At 44.2% G+C, this 22,011-nt stretch overlaps 2 protein-coding genes across 2 annotated transcripts; both read right to left on the bottom strand.

Annotated features, from left to right (window-relative positions):
* Window positions 1–1,396: 1,396 nt before the first annotated feature.
* Window positions 1,397–2,201, bottom strand: LOC128737622 (transmembrane protein 234 homolog). The gene is made up of 3 exons (XM_053832298.1): window positions 1,832–2,201; window positions 1,608–1,767; window positions 1,397–1,548 (listed from the first exon to the last, which is right to left on the bottom strand). The coding sequence occupies exons 1-3, from the start codon at window positions 2,054–2,056 to the stop codon at window positions 1,481–1,483; spliced, it is 453 nt and encodes a 150-aa protein (XP_053688273.1). The 5' UTR covers window positions 2,057–2,201; the 3' UTR covers window positions 1,397–1,480.
* Window positions 2,202–3,386: 1,185 nt separating this feature from the next.
* On the bottom strand, window positions 3,387–17,860 carry LOC128738861 (uncharacterized). Its single transcript, XM_053834304.1, has 9 exons — window positions 17,716–17,860; window positions 5,724–7,482; window positions 5,427–5,658; window positions 5,257–5,370; window positions 4,908–5,194; window positions 4,708–4,846; window positions 4,379–4,638; window positions 4,231–4,322; window positions 3,387–4,175 (listed from the first exon to the last, which is right to left on the bottom strand). Exons 1-9 carry the CDS (start codon window positions 17,858–17,860, stop codon window positions 3,667–3,669), a joined length of 3,537 nt encoding a protein of 1,178 aa, XP_053690279.1. The 3' UTR covers window positions 3,387–3,666.
* Between the last annotated feature and the right edge of the window lie 4,151 nt (window positions 17,861–22,011).

Genomic DNA, 22,011 nt, shown 5'->3' with positions numbered 1-22,011 from the left:
TGTTTTATAAATATGTGTTACCATTCTTTGCAAAAATACTGTGCAAAATTTCTAAAAGAAAATTTTATGCGCTGCTGTCCGAATAATTTTTTGGTTGACTGTATGGGCAGTATAGGGATAGCACCTCGCTGACCTGCGCCTTCCAGCATTGGACAAAAGGTAGGAGTCAAAACGACTACTTGTTAAGTGTAGCTACCAATACCCCTCCTCACCCCTCTGCTCTTTCCCCTCCTACACCAAAATTTTTTTATTTCTTTCCCTACCGTCCCTTTATCAATTGTAGAACCACCGTTTCAAAACATAAGGGAACATAAACGGCCAAAATTTTTGAAAAAACCATATTTTTTATTTCAGATTTTGATTCTGCAGTCTTTTTCGCTTATTTTAATACTAATTTTGTAAGGATCCGACCACGGGAAGTGACCGAAAAACGGTCATACACATAAGCATTCCAGTGCGGTGTAGAACAACCTCACCTTAATAAAACGCCACTCCTGCAAAAATAGTATTTTAAAACTTTATGTACCTTTTTCTCAGAAACTACACAACGTATTGGAACAAACTTTTTTTTTGTTTTGTTGGTAGTAGCTTGGCAAAGACTTTTATAACTTTTGAGTTTTGTTGACAAAGCACAGCTTGAGAAAAACAAAAAAGAAGAAAAAGAGATGATTGAAAACATAAAATTTTGTCTTCTTTTTTCTCAGGCTGTGTTTCATTTACAAACCTCAAAAATTATAAAAGTCTGCCAAGCATCTACCAATAAAACAAAAAAAAAAGTTTGTTCCAATACGTTGTGTAGTTTGAGAGAAAAAGGTAAGCATAAAGTTTGAAAATCGTGAATTTGGAGGAGCGACGTTTTATTTCGTCGAGGTTCTTCCACGCCGCACTGGAATGCATATGTATATGATCGTTTTTCGGTGACTTCCCGTGGTCAGATCCTTACAAAATTAGTATCAAAACAAGCGGAAAAGACTGCAGAATCAAAAATACTGATTTTTTCAAAAATTTTAGCCATTTATGTTCCCTTAATGTATATGTATGACCGCATTTCAAGGTCAAGACTAAAAACATTAAGCTATTTATATGATAGGATTGCCGTCGCAAGAAGCTAATCGAAGAACAACTTTTTGTTTTTCTGGTACATTGCAATATTCTGAAACAATTATGTTCTAAGCGACACCTATAGGCTTAACGCAATAATGTATGTTTAAAAATGATTTAGGCTATGTACGTTGTATTTGATAATTTTCATTATTCATTATTTTATATGCATTTCAGTTTGAGTCGAAAGTGCGTTCATTTTTTCGTTCTGCGTAGAGCTTGTTTTTATTCGACAAACTTTGCATTCAGCTGGTGGAAGACAGCAGTTTCATTCAAACATTTTTATAATTTATTTCTTTATTTTCATATCAATCAAACTACCTAAATCACATCAGCTTCATTATATCAACACATTAATGATAACAAACGGTAGGTACCATCACAAAACCTTTTCAATACTACAGATAATTGTACCCGCTATGACTAGCATCATTCCGCAGTACGTTTCTGCAACAAACGAACAGCAGTTATTCAAATAAACTCAACATCCAACGGGCAATACTCACTCCAGCTAGCGCCATTCTCCCCCAGCAGCCGAGCAGTGATGGCCGTAAAGACGAATGTCAATGAATTGGCCATCGGAACCACTAGCGACAGCTCAGCTCGCTGTAGGGCAAACACGTATATCACACTACCGAGCTGATTCAGCGCCAACGGAAGTAAATACTGTAAATAAACTAGGATTATTTCAAACTACTGGTAATAACTACTCACTCGGTGGAAACATTACCTGCCAACGAGACACCAGGAAGCACAGCTCCAACCACAGCTGGCCCAATCTGGTCCGAGATTTTAGGTTGTTGTAACCCAAACTGCCCCGCCGGATGAACGGATTGGTTGCACCCCAGCAGAGTGCTACCACTACGATCATCGACAGCGATAGGGAATCGACGACCGGTGACTCTCTACGGTTACTGTTATCGGAGGTTGGCCCATTGCTTACCTTCGGCAGCATGCTGAAGCATTATTTACCTACCCACTCTCGGTTGCTTACAAACAATTATTCTGCTTAGTTTATAGCTTAGACTGCCCGTAGTTGCACTCCGTGATTGGTCAAACCGGTAAGATTGCACAAAGAACCAATCGAATGGTGACGGTTGCTTACAAACAAAAACAATTCTGGAAAACAAACTCGCAAACAAACCAACAGAAAAACAAAGGTGATCCATCAGATGATTTTGACAACCGCAAACAAGAAACAGCATGAAAATGAAACATGCACTGAGCACTGTAGCACGGTTATTTAAAACGGGCGTGCGTTTAGTAGCCGTTTAAACAGTCGCATATACGGAATGAATTCAGTTGAAATTGTTCAGTGAATCATATGTTTTAACAATTAGTTAACAGCTAAGTTCAACAATTATTAAAACTTTTATTTTATGTAAATTTAAAGTGTCCTACTTGTATTTCATTCTTTATAGAAATTGAGGGAGATAAACTGCAGAATATGCACTCGCATCCATTATACCTTCTAATAAGAATGTATTTTTATCGAAAACATCCTCTGGCGTGTACTAGTACGTCACCTTTTCCATTAAATTTATTATAAAAATTGTATTGTCAAGTCGCATAATTCATATGTTCTTAGGCTGTTAGTATAATCATCCGTAGGTTTGCAATACACCAATTTAATGCATAAAAATCGTACGAATTAATAAGTTTTAACTGTTTTTTTAAAGGTTTACCTCCCAAGCAACAATTTGGGTTTTATCACACTTTCATGGTGGTTTTTATAACCACTGCAAGAGTTCAGTAAAACTAAGGGGAAAGTTGCTGAGAACATTGTGCTAGGCACCATCTAGGGAACGTGTTACACAACTCACCTCGTTGATCACAACCGCGGTACATTCATTGCACAATTTGTTGCACACTGCTAAAAAATGATTGTTTGGATTGTTTTGTGGTATGATAATAGAAATCTAAAATGTAAAATTGGTCTGATTGCTGACAACTCCGCCCTCCACTTTGAAATTCAGAAACTTTGAATAAACAATCGGCGGCTTGGTCCACGTGTGAAGAACGAATTAGTTTACGGAAAATTCTTCTTACATAGGAAACTGCCAAAAAGCACTCCCCTCCCGTCCGTCACCCGACAGTACGCACCCTTAGGCTGAACCACCAAACCCAGGAGTCAGTCCTGGTAAAAAGATTTATTCGAAAGTTGGCGTAATTTTATTCGTAAGCGAGTCAAAGCGTAAAAAACTTGAATGGTCATAGCTTTCGGACAGTATAGAAAATTCAGAAAAAAAACTTCCTCTGTGAAACTCCGCATTTTCCACTGTACTGGTTGTGATTACGGATTAGTGCATTTACTGGTTTCGCTATTAAAATCCTTCGCACAATTTGAGTGTTGTTAGCTGTCTATAAAAATTTCCCGTTTCATCTTAAACACAATGTGACATCTTCTCGAACGATCGATATACAGACGTGGATCGCATAAATTTTATCGTGTTGCAGGCACAAAATAAATAGAACAATCATCAATTGAAGTCTCTAAACATGGTTACATAGTTATTCCTGGGATTATTCGCTCCACTTCCGGCTGACTGCCTCGGAGCGTTGTAGTTAGATTCGTCGATGTTTCTGCATGCTGTTAGTTCTCGAGCCACCGGAGTGCGGAGCCGCTGTTGAGCTTGATCCGTCCCGTGGTCGTCGTGGTAACGAGTGCGTTTGATGACCTGCCGTACCGCTTGCCGACCGAGCATTACCACTGTAGGATAGCCGTGAGTTGTCGAACGATGAACTCTTGTCCGAGTCCAAATCATCCTTGGATCCGGCGTGACTACGGCGACCTTTCTGCTTGCTTCGGTTCAGCGTGGATTGGCTCTGCGAGCGGTTCTTCAGCGGTCGCGGTAGCGTTGAGATCGGTTTCGCAGCCGGCTGCTGTTGGTGCTCGTTGTGGTAGTTGATTTCGTAGCCTTCGCGGATGTGCTTCGGTTTCCACGGTGCCAGCACCGAGATGGAGCGAGACACGGTTCGTGACATCGGCTGGACCTTCTTCGAACTGTTGAGCGACTCGCGGGAGTAAGCCATTCGGTGAGCGTTTGCGATGTGAGGATGTGGAATGTCACCAACTGGAAGGGAAGAAATCGTAACTGCGAGGAAAACCAGAAATAATTGTCGTCTTACCTGTTGTCGCGTGCAGAAAGACGACACTGCGCTGGCTTTGTTGACTAGATTCACCCTCGGTGCCAGAACTGTCATGAACGCGATCGAACTCCCTGTGTTTATAAATGTAATTAGAACACAAAAATTCCTATGTTCCTCGGTAGATTACCTGGTCAAACTCCCTCTTCTTTCAAACGACCTCGCCGGTTTGGTCGGTCCTGCCGGTGGTTTGTTTCCGTGCTGTTCGTTGCGACTACGGCTGGATCGGTGATCCCGATGATCAACACTTGTCTCACGCGAGCGACTGTAACTCTTGCGACCGGTTGACCGATCCGGACTACCGTGATGTCTCTTCGGTGGATAGGACGGGGACGGAGATCGCATCCGGTAGCTCGTCGAATGCTCGGAAATGTCGTAGAGATCTTTTCGCTATCGTAAAAAATACAAGCATTCTTCAATAGTAATAATACTGCCGTGGAACTCTTTCTCAGAAATTACCTTATAATCAGCTCGACGGTCGCCTTCGTCCAAATTTAGCATCGACGTTGATCGATTTCGATTCTCTCGAATTTTTGGTGTCGCTTCCAAATCGTAAGCACTTTGATAACGTTTGTCCTTCGAAAGTGAAGACTTAGAGCTACGAAAATGAAGAATTTTAACTTTAAAAATCAAAAATATTCAAGTTCCCCAACACTAACCGATTAGCTTTGCGTGGCACACTGTCAACGTATTCACTGTCGGTGTCCCCGAAGAATCGAAGACTTTTCTGTTGCTTTACTCCACTGGTAGACTTTGACTCACTGCCGAGTTGCGACTTGGATTCTGACTTCTTTCTGGACAGTCTATCGAACGATTTAAACCAATCCGATCGGGTTGATTTGGTTGCTTCGCTACTTTTGGTTCCCTTGAAGGAAAGGGATCGTTTCGTCGTCGACGGGCTTGACTTGGGCGTCGACAGTCGGCGGCGGTTGGCGATATCGGGAACCTTGAAAAACCGCAAATTTGATGAGGAGGAAAATAGCCTAAATCAAATCGTACAAAATTTACCCTCGAGTGATCCTCGTATCGAATCTCGTTGCTACGCATGCTGCTCTGCCGAGAGGATTTCTTTTCTGAGTCACCCATTAGTTTCTTCTTGGTTGAACTCATAAATTCCTTTACCTGAAATTTGGCCTAACTATTAATCAAATCATAACAAGCACTTCGGTTGATAGTACCTTCGCTAGACCTCCAGATTTCTTCTCCTGTTTCAACGATGACTTCAAAACCTTCGGTGGATCCACCAAGTAGTCATCTAACCGTGGATCAAAGCGGCTGCCATCATCTATGCTACGCTCTCGGTATGAATAAGTCTTCCTAGGTTTCCGAATGCAGTTGTTCGTGTGTACGCGCTCATTTCTGAGGAAACTTTCACATGCCAAAATATTCTGATTCAACGTGTACTTCCTTCTATCAAAACAAACAAAACATTTATAAGTTCCTTACTTCCAAACTAAATCAAACCTCTCACTCACCCGATCACAAACTCACTGTTGAAAGAATCCTTCCGGAAATCGTTCTCAATTCCTGAGTCACCTTTATCCATCAACTGTCTGCCGTATCCACTGTCATGCAGATGGCGGGTAAAGTTCTGCACTTCTTTTCGCTCCACGGAACCCTCCCGATCGAAGGTGGTTCTCGTCGTGCGCACATCCTCCACATTTTGGGCGGGATATTTAAACCGCTCGACGTACTCCTCGGTGAACGGCTTCCCATCCCGGTTGATTACCGTCTTGGTTACGAAAGATTCCACGTACCCATTCTTGGCGTTCTTTCGCTCGATTAGATCTTCTTCGACTGGAACTGGTGTAGGAGAAACGGTTCGTCTTCGCACCGGTGAATCGCTGGCCACTCGATCGACGCTTCTTCGCAGCGCAGTGCTATGGTAACTCTCATATCGGGAAGCGGCGGGGTCTGCAGCGAATGTTCGCTCGGGAGATCGCGTATTTAGTAGCTCCCTGGATCCGATCCTGTTGCGAATTCTCGATTCCAGAATTTCTCTTCGCTGGCTGAGTTCGTGAAATTCTGGCAAATACTCTTTCCCATCTGCCTGTCCTCGATAGGTGGCGCTGTAGCTGTGGCTGTAATAGGGACGATCGGGAGCCGTGTACTTGACGGTTGGTGTGATGTGGTCCTCGTCTGAATTGGTGATCGAGTCGGTAGTCGTGGCTTTGAAATATGTGGTCGAAAAGCGTTTACTGTAGTCGATTCCGAGCCCTTCATCTTCGTCACTGTTGATGTACGGCTGAAATTTGGTACGAGGGAAGTTGTCTGTCTCGTCTAAGGTATATTTCGGCAGCGGCGGACTCGGACGCTTCATGGTGAGGTAATCCTTGGTGGGCATTATGATTTCCTCGTGATCGCACGGACTAGATTTCCTGGTGTTTTCGTCACTAACGGTATTGGCTAGATACTGGCTACGGACGGTGTGTTTATCCTTGCCCTCGTTACTGCAAACAACCTGAGCGTAAACGATGGGCTCACCTGGCCGAATGTAGGAGAAGCCGTCGCGGACTATTTGCGGTGGAGGTGGAGAGGTATGTCGTTCACTGGATAACCGCTTGACGATATTCTCTACGGTAACTCCTTTGGTGAGGCTCGGTTTCTCCGGTGGTAACTGGGAACTGTGCAATCTTTCCTGGGATTTGGAGTTTTGGCGCAGCAGAGCAATCGTTTCCATTACGGGCTTCGACGGTTGTCGGATTGGACCAATGGTAGGTTCTGTCTTACTGATGCTCGTATTCTGGCGGTTCAATGCCGTCAGAGGATCAACACTGTTCGTGTATTCCACGGGGGAAGCTTCAATGATCGGTGTTAGTGGATCATGCTTCAACTCCTGTGTGTTTCGTCGAGGCGATCTACGAAACTTTACCGGACGTGTTTGTCCAACATCACTCTTGCTTCGGGTTACGGTCACACGTGGTTTTACCTCGGCAGTGTCTGCTTTACTTTTGCCGTTAAACAGACTGAAGAGGTTTTTCTGAGGTTTTTTCGACGAAGCGTCACTCGAGCTACGCGTCAAAGTAACTTTTCCGCGTGACTTCCGTGAAGGAAGTGAATTAAATCGGCCGTGTTTTCCCGCAGTACCGTTACTTCGAGATCGATCTCGATCGATACGATCCGCTTGGGCGAGCACGAACTCAGCCTCCCTGCGGAGGGCCTCAGCAGAGAGATTCGGTGGTTCCTTGCGAACGTTTGAATTGGTTGGAAAAGTTCGTGGCTCCGAACGAGATCCTGTAAAATGGAAAGAAAAAATCAATGTTCAGCGGATAACTATTCGATAACAAAAAGATCACGTTATAATTTTAAGCCTGAAAGCTCCTCTCCATTGAGTACATATTTATCATATCTCAGTTAAAGCAAAGCAAAATCCAATAACTCGAAGCCATAAAATTTCAATACACATTCACTAAGCGATCACTCCCATTCAAAATTAATTTATTGCTCCATTTGGATTGGAATGCCCCAGACAATTCCCGAAGATCGAAGCAATTTATGCAAAAAGACCCGGATTTTGCTTCGATTCTCCTCTGAGCCACCACCCACTCGCTTGGAAGGTGCATCTGAAGGACCCTTCCACGAGCAGGTACCTAGTACTAGTGCTGCAGTGCAACCACTTGGCCGTAATTTATGTGCTACGTGCCGGTAAAGGCTGTTTAAACGGCGTGTAGCAACCGCACATCAACGCACTCCTCTCTTCGGTTGCTGCAGAACCGAAGCCTACGGGCGCACCACAGCGTCCATGGGCGCCGCTCTAGTCGCCTCGGTGGGTTATTATTTATGCGATCACTCACGTCGTCCGACCGAGTAGCGATCAGCAGCTTCTGAGCTGTGAGGCAAAACCGAATGCTCAACTAAAGTAGCACTTGTTTGTTTTTCTTTTCTCCTCTTTAATGCAACAAACCGCTGTGCCCAGTCACCACCCACCCACCAGCACCCATCGAAAGCCCAACGGTGAAAAGTGATGTTTATGTTTCGGAAAGTGTGCTTCCGACGACCCCGTGGGAGGACCAGCTCGGCCCAGCAGCATAAGCGGGACCTCCGTCTGCTGGCTGACATAAATCAGCAAAGTGCCGGTTGCTTGTTCACGCGCCGCCAACTATGTTTATGCTAAGCGAAACATCGACTTAAACGCCAGTACGACCACGCGCCAGCCAATGCAGAAAGGAAAACCGTTCTTTCGACGAGCAGCCCGCGCAGCCCCCGCAGGGCGTGACCGATAGGCGCAAGATCGATTTTTCGCACACGTTAATTTATTGAATCAATCCGGCACAAATCATAGGGATCATAGGACTGCAGAGCTAAGCAGATCGAGTTTCAGATCGAATTTTTCTCTCTTGATATAAGGGTAAGCGTGAAAATTGTTGAGAGAATGATTCAACATGCAATTTGATTTATAATCTATCATTTAAAACTTTTTAAATCAATTTTTGTTACCAACGTATAAGTGGTACATTTTTGTGGAGAAATATTCTCTGTCTCAAAACATCCCGAGAGCCGTTCACCATGACAAATTTTTGGACTACTCAAAGTTTGCGAAACAATGAGGATACTCTCAATGTAGGTAAATTTCCAAAAATAATTAGTCAAGAGCGTAGGAGTGAACTTATCTAACAAAAAATCACATTCAACCGAACAGACCCAATTCAAGTCACTTCAGATGTCTCATAAGGCCCCCACTTAGGACCTTTTCTTTTTATTTTGTTCGTACATTCATACATAGCTGGTAAACGGCTGAATAATGCGTACCGTCGGTGCCTTGTGCACGTGTAGGCATAAAATAGACCCTACAGTGGTTCATAGCCTCTTATTCAGCAACTCCTATTCCTACCGCCTCGTGGTACCAGCCGGGATACGAGCAACTTTGGTGGAGATCGGGTAACCAACCCCGGTGGAAGCCAAGATCGTATGCTGACAGGAAAGGAGGGCTCTTTCGAGCTTCGTTGGCCCTCCGGCGAAACAGGGGGTTGGTGTAGCAGGCTTTGCAAGCCGTCACCACGAAAAATATTAAAGCATGGAACGAAGAACAAATATATTCTTACTGGAACAATCGGAATAGACCCACGCGACGAAAAAGGACTATGGATTGGAAACTCGGGACGTGGAACTGCCGATCTCTCAACTTCCAAGGGAGCACTCGAGTGCTCTCCGACGTATTGAAGAGCCGCAAGTTCGACGTCGTAGCGCTGCAGGAGGTGTGCTGGAAGAGCTCAACGGTACGTACGTTCAGAGATGGACATACCATCTACCAGAGCTGCGGCAACACACACGAGCTGGGTACAGCTTTCATAGTGATGGGCGAGATGCGGAAACGGGTGATTGGGTGGTGGCCAATCAATCCTCGAATGTGCAGGTTGAGAATCAAGGGCCGATTCTTCAACATAAGCATCATCAACGTGCACAGCCCTCACCTCAGAAGTACCGATGACGACAAGGATGAATTCTACGCGCAGTTGGAGAGTGAATACGACCGCTGCCCAAAACATGATATCAAGATCGTCATCGGGGATTTCAATGCTCAGGTCGGCCAGGAGGAGGAATACAAACCGGTGATTGGAAGGTTCAGTGCACACAAGCGAACCAATGAAATGGGCCTAAGACTTATCGACTTTGCCGCCTCCAAGAATATGGCCGTACGTAGTACCTTTTTCCAGCACAGAATCCACCATAAGTACACCTGGAGGTCACCAAATCAGACAGAATCACAGATCGACCACGTTTTGATCGACAGTCGGCACTTCTCAGACATTATCGACGTCAGATCCTATCGAAGCGCTAACGTTGACTCGGACCACTACCTAGTGATGGTTAAGATGCGCCCAAGACTCTCCGTTGTGAACAACATTCGGTACCGACGCCAGCCTCGGTTAGATCTCGCGCGGCTGAAGCAGCCAGACGTCGCCGCAAACTACGCGCATTCACTCGAAGCTGCACTGCCGGAAGAGGACGAGCTGGACGAAGCCCCTCTCGAGGACTGTTGGAACACTATCAAAACAGCCATCAGCAGTGTAGCGGAGAGCTCCATCGGGCATGTGGCCCGGAATCAGCGGAACGATTGGTTTGACGATGAATGTAGGAGGGTGATGGATGAGGAGAACGCTGCGCGGGCGGCCAAGATGCGCAGTGCCACACGTCAGAACGTGGAAAGACACAAACAGAAGAAGATGCAGCGAAACCAAATCTTTCGAGAGAAAAAGCGCAACCTGGAAGAGCAGGAATATGCGGAGTTGGAGCGGCTGCATCGTTCTCAGGAAACGCGGAAGTTCTACCAGAAACTGAACGGATCCCGCAAAGGCTTTGTGCCGCGAGCCGAAATGTGTCGGGATAAAACTGGCAGTATTCTGACGGACGATCGTGAGGTGACGGATAGGTGGAAGCAGCACTTCGACGAACACCTGAATGGCGCCCAGGCGGAAAACCATGGCGGCGGGGAAAGCGATTTCGACGGTGCAGCAAACGGGGAAGAGGTGCCAGCCCCAACGATAGGCGAAGTTAAGGAGGCCATCATGCAGCTAAAGAACAACAAGTCAGCTGGAAAAGATGGCATCGGAGCGGAGCTTATTAAAATGGGACCAGAAAAGCTGGCCGTTTGTCTACACCGACTAATTGTTAGAATTTGGGATACGGAACAGCTACCGGAGGAGTGGAAAGATGGGGTTATCTGCCCGATCTACAAAAAGGGCGACAAGTTGGACTGTGAGAACTATCGAGCGATCACCGTTCTCAATGCCGCTTATAAAGTGCTGTCCCAAATCATTTTCCGCCGTCTATCACCAATTGCGAATAGATTTGTGGGAACTTATCAAGCCGGCTTCGTCGAAGGTCGGTCTACAGCGGATCAAATATTTACACTGCGGCAAATCCTCCAAAAGGGCCGTGAATACAGAGTTCCCACGCATCATTTATTCGTTGACTTCAAAGCCGCATATGATACCATCGACCGGAAAGAGCTATGGAAAATCATGGACGAGAACAGCTTCCCCAGGAAGCTCATCAAACTGATTAAATCTACGATGGATGGTACGCAGTGCTGTGTTCGGATTTCGGGTGGATTGTCAAGTTCATTCGAATCACACAGAGGGCTTCGTCAAGGTGATGGTCTTTCATGCCTGCTGTTCAACATAGCGCTACAAGGTGTTATGAACCGAGCGGATATCAACACGCGGGGCACGATATTCAACAAATCTAGTCAATTCGTCTGCTTTGCCGATGACATGGATATTATCGGCAGAACATCTGTGGCGGTGGCTGAACAGTACACCAGACTAAAGCGCGAAGCAGAAAAGATTGGGTTAAAGGTAAATACGTCTAAAACAAAGTACATGCTGGCCAGCGGAACCGAGGCCGAACGACACCGCTTGGGCAGTAGTATATTGATCGACGGCGATGAGTTTGAGGTAGTCGATGAATTTGTCTACCTTGGCTCACTGGTAACGGCGGACAATGATACCAGCCGTGAGATTCGGAGGCGTATTATCAGCGGAAGTCGTGCTTACTATGGGCTCCACAAGCAATTGCGGTCGAGCAGACTAAGTCCCCGTACAAAGTGCACCCTGTACAAGACGCTTATTAGACCGGTTGTTCTCTACGGGCATGAAACATGGACAATGCTCGAGGAGGACCTGCGAGTGCTCGGAGTTTTCGAACGACGAGTGCTAAGAACGATCTTCGGCGGCGTACAGGAGAACGGAGTATGGAGGCGGAGGATGAACCATGAACTCGCACAGCTCTATGGCGAACCCAGTATCCAGAAGGTGGCTAAAGCTGGACGGATGCGATGGGCAGGGCATGTTGCAAGAATGCCGGACAACTACCCTGCAAAGATGGTGTTCGCCTCAAATCCGGTAGGAACAAGACGACCAGGAGCGCAGCGAGCAAGATGGTTAGACCAGGTGGAGCGAGATCTGGCGGAGAGTACTCGGTGTCCGAGGAATTGGAGAGCGGTAGCCCTCAACCGAGTTACATGGAGAAATTTTGTTCAACAGGCTTTGTCTTAGGACGGCAAGCCACCTAAGTAAGTAAGTACATTCATACATATTGCATAATGAGACGACGTAAGTGAAACTTTAAGTGGGAACAGTAGTTTGCTTTTCTTTGGCCGCCTTTACTTTCACTCTGGAGGGACCTGAACGAGATGGGAAAAACCTGCAACGACTTTATGTTGATGATTTCCTGCTTCGCTCTTTCTGGTCGCCTGTGACGGTTGATGAATCATGACGATAAACCGATCCGTGGGATGAAAAAAATCTGAAAGGAGAGGTGAGACGGGGAAGGCGTAGGACCCACAGTTGGAGTAGATTGGGATGCCCTTCTTCGGATCAGATTTCTGCATGAGTGGCTTGTAGTCAGCCTCCAGTGAGAATCGTCGAATAAACGGCATTCTGCGAAACCTCGTCATTGTAAATAGCAGTGCCAGGCCGTCTATTTCGGGACAAATGCTCTGACGAACTCGTCGGTGAGCCTGTAGGCGATGCGGGCTCCCAGCCAGGCCGTTGGCGCATCTGCCGACGTAACGAAATCTCTGGTAGGATTGTAGTATATCAGCAGCAACGGCGATTGAAGAAGCTCCCAAAAATGATCGAATGATTTTTGACAGGTTGATGACCATTCAAGCCCGCTTTGAGCAACTGGTCCACAGGCTGCCAGAATGCGCATCTCCTTCACGTACTCTCCGGCATCGATCTGGGGGGCCTATTGCCGCTGAGCTACTCGCCTCCAATCCATTGAGCGTCTCGAAACCTGCCGGTTTCAACCTAATCGAGTCATCTAGCACGTTGGGTCCCTCTATTTCTGGTGCGGGGATCTGGAAGACAACGGATTTCACTGCACAGTCCTCCGGCATCCTAGCGACTAGGCTGGCACACCGTAATCTCCCAACCAAACTTCACCAGGTGTACGATCGAAATCTCTCCAAGTAGTGCCTGCAACTCGTGGTCCATACGCCTACGCCACACTCCGTTATCCTTTGTACTCCACCAAAAATAGTCCGCAACACCTCAACCGTTCAAATACGGCAAGTGCACGTTCTGTAAGCATAGTTACAGTTTCAAATCCGTAGAGGACTACACCGCTGATTAGTGTTTTGTACATTTTCAGCTTTGTGCGGCGGTTAATCGAAGCGTCTTGAGGAGAAAATGCAGGTCCTACTTCCTCACTGTTGCGGCCACACCGGAGATCATAAATATGTGAACTCATCATCCACTTTCAGTAGCATCGCCGTCAAAAGTCACTGTCCATGGGAGGTAAACGTTGTTTTTTAGGGAGCCTCTTCTTACCATATATTTGGAAGGGACTCGAGAGTGCCCCGCTTTGTGCTTCCGACATGTTTGAAGCATTTGTCGGAGACTGAAAATTTGATCCGTTGTAGTACGGACCCCGTAAATCCCGTTTGATACTGTCCAACGAATTCCCTTGCTGTTAATGTAACAAAATCTGGAAGAACACCTTGTAGACGACGGTAGATCAGCAAAATGCCGCGGTAATTACAGTCATCGAACCCATCGCTTTTTATAGATGGGACCAACCATTTTCCTCCTCCCAAACCTTGAAGATTATTCAGAGAAGTGCCGTTGCTAGTGATTTCTTGCCTTTTCTGCCGGGAGTCAATCCCACCGCTGTCACCACTATGTACAATCCGAAGTCACTGACTCCGCATCTGAAACGATAGAAAACAGTAACTTTTTTCTTTCCCGCCAAACATTAGAGTGTTATAACGTTAAGCTTCCGTCTCGCGTATTCATCCAGCGTCGCCTGGGGATGGCGAAATTTGGTAAACAATATAGTCCTCCGCTGAGTGGGCCACCAACACTCTCAGCGACCATTACATGCGCTCCGAGATCCTAGGTCTCGATGAGAGTTACGCTCTTTAAAACCCTTTACTGCCCGTGGGGTGACGCATCGGTCATGTTTCGTCCACTCAAGCACCCTGCCGGATAAAGTTGTTTATTTTTCAACGCTACTGCAGGTTCTGCCGAAAGGCATAATAATCTAGGTTAATCTAAATTCGCGTTCACCGACCCATGGCATGCGAACGGAGCATTTTATTTGTTTTTGTTTTTCGTACGTGGAATTACTCATTCCAATTAAATTCTCGCATTCCAATTAAATTAACGTTTTATATTGTTGTCCCCTCTGCTCGATCAATTTACTGACCGGCGCACAGTAGTCCAAAAGGGCGAAAAGTGGGACTTTTATCCTAGTGTCTTTTGCTTTTATTTTATCATTTATGGTCTTCAGCACTTTTCTTCGTATTAATATGCCCCTTAATCTAAAACTGTCAAAAGTTAGTCATCGCTTACTATAGTGAAAATAAAAGAATAAATTTTTCGTATTAGGAAATATTGACATAGTTTCTTCGGCAAAGTTGTAAATAATATCAAAACAAGCAACTTTGCTGAAGAAATCAAATTTCTATCTTTATTGAGTGTTGAGCTATAGGGAATATTCCTTAAAACTTCTTTAAAAATTGGGTTTTCATACTTAGTTTTTCTGAGTTGCATTTCACAAGAATACAATGTTCTAGGCAATTATTGAAGCACTCAATATGTACGTTTTTGCAGAAGGCCGCAAATCTCTTGAATCTTTACTTGCTAAGTTATCGCATATTCAAGCTTTAAATTTCCCTAGCTTCACAAGCCCATGGGGTAAAGTGGGGCAAGCGGATTTATGAAATCAGCTTTTCATCTTAAAGCTTAAGTCGAGTACTATAAACTTGTATGGGTTCCGCTTGTCCTCAACAACTCAAATGAGAGTAAGGCAAGCATACGTTTTATGTGTTTGGCGTCCTCTACGGATTACGTTGCCAGCTGAGGTCCCGTAGCCTACAATTCAGTACGAATTTCGCGCTCTATAAGACGCCAATTCTGCCGGTGGTACTCTACGGCCATGAAGCGTGGACGTTGAACGAGAGCGACCGACGAACTCTTGGCGTTTTTGAACTTAAGATTCTGCGATCAATTCTTGGCGGCATATTAGACGAAGGAGTGTGGTGCAAGCGCATGAATCATGAAATATACCAAGGATTACTAAGTATACAAAGATGCCGATATTGTGAAGCGATTAGAATACAGCAGGCTACAATGGGCAGGCCACGTAGCAAGGATGCCGGATGAGAGACCAGCGAAAACTTCGATGACTTCGAGGCAGACCCCGTACCCGTTGGATGAGCGCTGTTGACGAGGATGCTAGAGCAGTGGGTGTTAGGGGCGACTGGAGAGCGGCAGCCCAAGACCGAGAAATGTGGAGACGATTCCTGAATTCGGCATGGATTCGATAAGCGGTTTGTCGCCGAAAAAGTAAAGTAAGTAAGTGTATCCTTTACGAGATTGGTTCACTTTCTCATAGAACTTGCGCATTTCATTTGACATTTGACTCTTTGCGATCTATGTCTTCCTCCTGGCGCTTTTCCTCTTCAGGATCCGCTGGTTGGCGACAGACTGAATTCACGGTGTAATACAGTTCCCACTTAGCGAACCTTAGCCGTCCGACTACCGAATCCCTACTTCCTCGTGGTGGCATCTGGCCTAAATCTTTCACAGACATTGAGGAACGTGATACCCGAGCCACAAATGCTAATTCCAACCAGTGCAGTTCCTCTTCCACGACGCCCTCCATGCTCTAGGAAGTCTAGGACACCGTTTGGTCGTTTTGATCGAAACACCGGCGATTGGGGATCTGGAACGAGTTCCAAAGGTTACCCAGACGATGATTTGCTCCAACAAAGGGCTGACTGCACTTTCGAATGACCGAATTAGACCAGCTACTGTGTCTATCATGTTGACGGTTGTCAGTTGAGAGCCCCACTAGGGACTTCAGTGATATTATTTGACGGTGAGTAAGATGTCCACCCAATAGCTTCCAGCTAGAATTCTCACTATTAAACCGATTTTTCGTAGGCGAAACTGGGAGGTGATTGCCATTAACCTAAGTTATCAACCTAATTATGCCTACGAAATCCAACATAGAGCTAGGCCTGAAAACATTTCAATATGATGAACCTATTAAACTTCAAAGCAAGTATTAAATTCCAAAAGTTTTAAATTTGCTAGAGAAAGAAATGGAAAAACTGATTTTCATTGCAATAAAAACGAAAATTTAATTCAAATCAACGTAATGGATTTGCATTTAGCACTTAATGATCACAAAACTTAAAAATAAATTCTTGTCTTCCATTTAAATAAATCGTCGTACATATTTCATGTTTTTGCGGCAATTCTAAACGTAGACCGGAACCATAAATCGCAGATCGGTCTCAAATTATTGGATTACAACCCAACAATGATGCAACCATATGATTCCGAAAAAGAACCGATTGCTCATTTGGACTTCTTCAGCTGTTAAACAAGACCGCACCCACATGGAATGGAATCAGTGATCATTCGCAAAGGCTGCTGTGACAGACAAACACTCACTTCCGCTCACATCAGCACCAATTTCCATGGAACCGCGTTTATACTTAAGCGAAGCAAGTCCGACAACAATCTAAGCAGCTTCGACCATCAAGATCTTCCTACTCGGAGGAACAAAAAAGATCAAGATCAAACTTCGCCACTCATTTCACGAAAGACGCCCCCGCTCGTAATCCGGCCAACCATTTATCGGGCATTTTAATATTCAAAAGCAGCCAGGTTTATTACATCACAGACGACGACGACGACGACGACGCACGGATCGACCCATTCCTCCAGTGCCTCTCTTCAGATAAAGAGAACTAAATCTGCGCGGTGAATATTGGAACCAATCCGAGACCTTCTTGCAGTTGGCGGAGTGGAATTCTAGTGCCTCGTCGATGACACGCGTGTTATTTGTTAGGTGCGATTCCCCACATTCTAGCGGAACTTCGACGAAAAAAAAACAACAACAACGACGACGAAGAGAGGAAGTTTAATGGCGCGCTAAATTCCTGCTATGTAAATTTGCATCTTCTTTTGGGTGTGGGCAGATCGCATAGAACAGAACAGCACCATATTAATACTAGAGTGAGGTAAGGTCGCACGGCTCGGCCCGGCTTGGTTGGGGTAAAATTGAACGTCGTCGGTTGTTATCTACGTCGCAGCCTTCCGCGACCAACGCACTCCGGCCGATGTTCCCCAGCAGTGCAGTGACGTAAGGCGGCACTGTTAATTGTCAACTGTCATTAGGTTGTTGTGCTGAAATGTCCACGGATATTTCCGCGTGAGTGCATGAGTGTGTTTGTGTGGAAGTAAGTAGCAGTCCAGCAACCTACACAGACTTTGGCTCGATTATGTTAGAACAGTGAATGTTGTGTAGCGTTTGATATGAAGGTGAATTAATCACAAGCCATTTATTACGATTAAGCGGCGGGTGGTGTTAAAGTGTTAACACCAATCGCGTAGACAATTGGCTATTAGTCGGTTAGCGTGCATTACAAAATGAATTTTAATTTAACTTAAAAACAAAACCAAAGCTTGTGCAACATCTAATATGTAGAACAAAATTTCGACAAACCAATTCTTTTGACATGCACGTCCTGATTGAAGGAAACGGTCCGCGGGCCATTAATACCACCGGTTGGGGTCAGATTTTTGTTGGGACTGTTGTGCTGCTGCTGCTGAGATGAAGACGTAGCAACCGGACTAGCCACATCCGTCATTCTGATCCCAAGCCGAATTTGGAAGATAGTAGCACTACTAAAGCATTCCCCTCCTGCCTAGAATGCAGCATGCTTAGTAGACAGTAGAATGCACTACAAACCCTATATTGATTTCCCAATGGCAGTACTGTAAACCTGTACTGATAGTTTACGGTCTTATTTCAGCTAAATTCAACTGATAGACGTCTTTAAAACGATAGAAAATAAATTATTCTAGAAACCGCATCTGAAATCCGAGTAAGAGAATACGAAAGGATTGTTTTCTTTGTCGCAATGTGCTTGCTAGTTAGTGACGAGCGGCCTACGGGATTACTTACATTAATATTAAAATATACTAAATCAGATCGCATTTCTTGGAGTGTCGCTGAATTTACTGATAAAGGATGAACTGAAAAAGTATGATATTGCGAACTGGGGAGAAATTTTGACTGGATAGGTGAAATTCCATTTCTTTAATAATTTTGAGTATTGAACTTTTCCAACCTTTTTCAGAAAAAATGTTTTATCATGGTAATGAGACTTATGGTTTTGTTGTCAAGTGTAAATCTTTTATATAATACACACGACAATCACAAATAACCTTCACAGTCGATTCTCAATTTAGAAATTTAGATTCTGTTGGACTTAAAAATAAAAAATAAGAAAACTTATCCAATGTTCGAAAACAGACACTGAGGAAGCCTGCAAGTCGTAGGCGAAATACGTATCTGTCGTGAATAAAATACACATAGTAGAATTAAATTGGATAAGTTTTCTTATTTTTTATTTTTAGGTTTCGAATTCTACTAAGACGCTCCAAAAACTTCAGTCTGTTGGACTGTCTGGCTGTTATACTTTTGGACTATTTGATCCTTGAAATTACTCACTTTTAAATTGCTGGCCTTCTTTCTAAGCTTTGGATTTTTGTTATCTTAATTATTAGGCCATGTGGTCTTCTGGACTTTTGCATTTTTGGGCTTTTGGACTTTGAGACATTTGAACATCCTAATCATCGGACCTTTGCACTGTTCAGTCTTTGCGTGTTTGGAATCTTAGACTTTTAGAAGCCTAAAACAATTAATAATTCAAAAATTCTAAAGCCCAAAACAACACAAATTATACATAATTCCTCAAGTTTAAAAAGCAAAAAGTTTAAAGCCTTTTAACTTTTTGGACTTTTAAAAGAGACCAAGGTCAAAAGTTCCAAAATTCAGAAAACAAAAAAGTTCGAGAGACTAAATGTAAAAGAACTGTGGACTTTTGGTCTTTTCCAAAAGTTAAAATTCCATAAATCCAGTAGTTGAAATCTGAAAAGTCACATAGAAGAGTCTAAAACTCAAAAAATTCTAATTCCAGAAATCTAAAAGTCTCAAAACCAATAGGTTCGAAAATCCATGGATCTAGAAAATAGTTGAAAATTCTGAAAACCAAGGAGTCCACAAATTTAAAAGTCCAAATACCAGAGGACTAGAAATTCAAAACCTCAGAAGTCTAAGTACCATCGAAGTTCAAAATTAATATTTGATTAAAGCCCAAAATTTCAAAAGATTGAAATTTAAAGGTCCAAGAGCCCGAACGTCCCAAACCCCGAATATCTAGAAAAACAAAAAAAGTCTTATGATTAAATATCTTATACTGAAAGTTCCACAGCTACAAAGTCAAAACGAACAAAACTTCAACGTTTTGAAAGTCGCATATAAACATATAAATAAAAATTTTTTGCTTAACGTAAGAGCACTAAGCACCTGGTGTCTTGTATCCAAAAATACCAAAATATAAAAAAAAATTAAAAGATCCTCTAAAAATTCAGAAGAGTCTATAACCTTGAAGTCCAAATGTCAACAATCTGAAAGTCCAAATGTGCAAAAATCTAAGAGTCACAAGTCCTAAAATCAAAAAATCCAGCATTCCAACAGATCGGAATCTGGCAGAAAATGCCAAATGTCTGAATTTCTGAAATTACAAAAATCCTGATCGTATGATAAAAAAAACTTTGTTACGACCGAATATGTGCGAAAGTTTCAGTACGCTCAATATGGAATGAAGTAAATGGTTCGGTACGACCATACATGAACTAAATGGTTCGATACGTCCATTTGTAAATAGAATGATTTGCTACGTTCATTGTTGGAAAAAGTCACGCATGGCTTAAAGATACATTTTTACGCATAAAACAATCTATAACTCGGGTCTGAAGTTCGCAGAAAAAAACAATAAATGACTGGATTGCAGTACGCCGCGGTTACCATTGGCTCCACCGCAACGAACCGACCGAGAGCGGAGGAGTTCTGCCGTAACGCAAGGTAGTTCCGCTTAAGCCTACAAGAGGGAGTTGCTTGCGATCAGCAAGGAGATCGGGGCTTTTTGTTCTGGCAAGCGAGGCGATCGGACGTGCCTAAGAGTGGGAGGAACGAGTTGCTATTCCCATGCGGTATCAAGAAGAAAGTTCGTATCGATCGTGTTCCGTGAAGTGCTGTGCGTAGCCTGGGAAAAAACCCCGCTACTTAAATCCACCGCATTAGACCCGCGCTGCGTAAATCGTGCGAGCGGGTTCTCAACACGATTTAGTGTCGATCTGCCTTTTCGGGCGAAGTCCGTGTAAACGCCGAGGAGAGAAGGAAGAATCCGTGTGCCCAGAGGTGAAGTGTGTCCGCGAAAATAATAACTGCTATCTCGATAGCCCGTTTCCGTAAAATATAGGCGGGTGAGCCAGTGCAAGGACTCCATTCCAAAAATGTACCCGGGCACGTGGTAGCCACCATAGTGGACGGACTAAGCGTCAGTCAGTGCGCTAAGAGTATGGAAAATCCCCCTACAAGAAAAGTTTGCCCCGCAGGCGACAGCCTCGTGTCGTTCACCTAAGAAGAGCCCCGCCCGCAGAACAACGGTCCCGTGCCCACCAAGCAGCCAATGCGCGTCCGGGGAAAGTTCTACTCGTTTTACATCGGTTAGATAGGAAGCCCCCCTGGGAGAAAATGGTAAGTCTACATGCTCGAATCAAATCATAAGTAGAACCCTTTTACTTACACAATTTGAAGGGTTTATCTCTTTTGGCACGAAATCGACATTCGACAATTAGCTGCATACCACTCTAGCAGCACTTTAGGTAATGACAGCTAGCTAAGTCAGACCAGAATCTAACGTTACTTATGTTTACGAATGAATGGCAAAATCCGTTTCTTCAAGCATTTTTTTCATGTATAAACTGGATGTCATTGTTGAGGAAGTGATGAAAAGCTCAGTCTTCAGTCCACAGCTACATATTCTTTGCCAGATCATGGCCTTCTTTGTGAATTTATCATCAAACACGAACTTATACTTGCCTGTCACATCGCCATGCTCAGTTGCATTGTAAAATTTTTGACCGGGAAGTTGCTTGAAATCCATTTTCACGTAGGTCCATTAAAATGCATCCGTTGAATTAGGTCAAAACTTGCTCGTACAAACACCTAACACGCTTCTTGGCTGTCAAATACTGTTTCAAGTGTCGATTCGGCTGTTTACTGGCACTGTATGGCCGATAGCCCTCTCGAGTGAGGATATTCCGTGTGGTTTTATAGTTGGCATTCGTACCTCCATACCGGATGGAGATTGGACTTAACGCACCTCAATCCTCTTCTCCCTCAACTTTCGGTCCCTAGTTCCGGTTTTCCAAAAAGTTATTTACCACCGTTTTTACACACCTAGGTTCTCCTTGTAACCTTTTAGAACAGTACACACTGTTGATTTTGGAATTTTTAGCACTTTCGCCAACTTTAATCCAGATCATTCTGAATTGATGCAGGATTTTTTTACGTCGTTCGGGTTCCATCCTGTATTGTTCCGCAACGTGGAGGAATATTTTAACGAAATTTGCACCAGTTGTTTTCCATAAACATGTAAAAAACATTATGTCAAATAGTGCCAGTTCCTACCACAAGAAGCATGCCGCACGAGAGGCATCCAAATTTACTTATAGCCAGGCTTTATATGGTTTCGTATGACCATATATGAATTAAATGACTCGGTACGATCATTGCTCGATGAAGTACATGGTTCGGTACGACCATAGAATTGAATGATTTGGTACGACCATTTATGAGTAAAATGACTCGGTGTGATCATTTTTAAATAAAGTATTCGAGACGATCATAGTTAAATGAAAAGTTATGGATCGGTACGACCACAGACGA

The sequence above is a fragment of the Sabethes cyaneus genome, chromosome 2 (assembly GCF_943734655.1).
Source record: "Sabethes cyaneus chromosome 2, idSabCyanKW18_F2, whole genome shotgun sequence".
Taxonomy (NCBI): domain Eukaryota; kingdom Metazoa; phylum Arthropoda; class Insecta; order Diptera; family Culicidae; genus Sabethes; species Sabethes cyaneus.
This window is presented reverse-complemented; position numbering and strand designations above follow the sequence as displayed.

Excerpts from the sequence above, each read along its gene's own strand:
- LOC128737622 (XM_053832298.1), bottom strand. The coding sequence starts at position 2,056 with ATGCTGCCGAAGGTAAGCAATGGGCCAACCTCCGATAACAGTAACCGT. Across the intron at positions 1,768-1,831 it reads TCCTGGTGTCTCGTTGGCAG|TATTTACTTCCGTTGGCGCT; the intron begins GTAATGTTTCCA and ends GTTTATTTACAG. Across the intron at positions 1,549-1,607 it reads GGAGAATGGCGCTAGCTGGA|AAACGTACTGCGGAATGATG; the intron begins GTGAGTATTGCC and ends CGTTTGTTGCAG.
- LOC128738861 (XM_053834304.1), bottom strand. The coding sequence starts at position 17,860 with ATGACGGATGTGGCTAGTCCGGTTGCTACGTCTTCATCTCAGCAGCAG. Across the intron at positions 7,483-17,715 it reads CGTGCATGTCAAAAGAATTG|GATCTCGTTCGGAGCCACGA; the intron begins GTTTGTCGAAAT and ends TCCATTTTACAG. Across the intron at positions 5,195-5,256 it reads GATACGAGGATCACTCGAGG|GTTCCCGATATCGCCAACCG; the intron begins GTAAATTTTGTA and ends CGGTTTTTCAAG.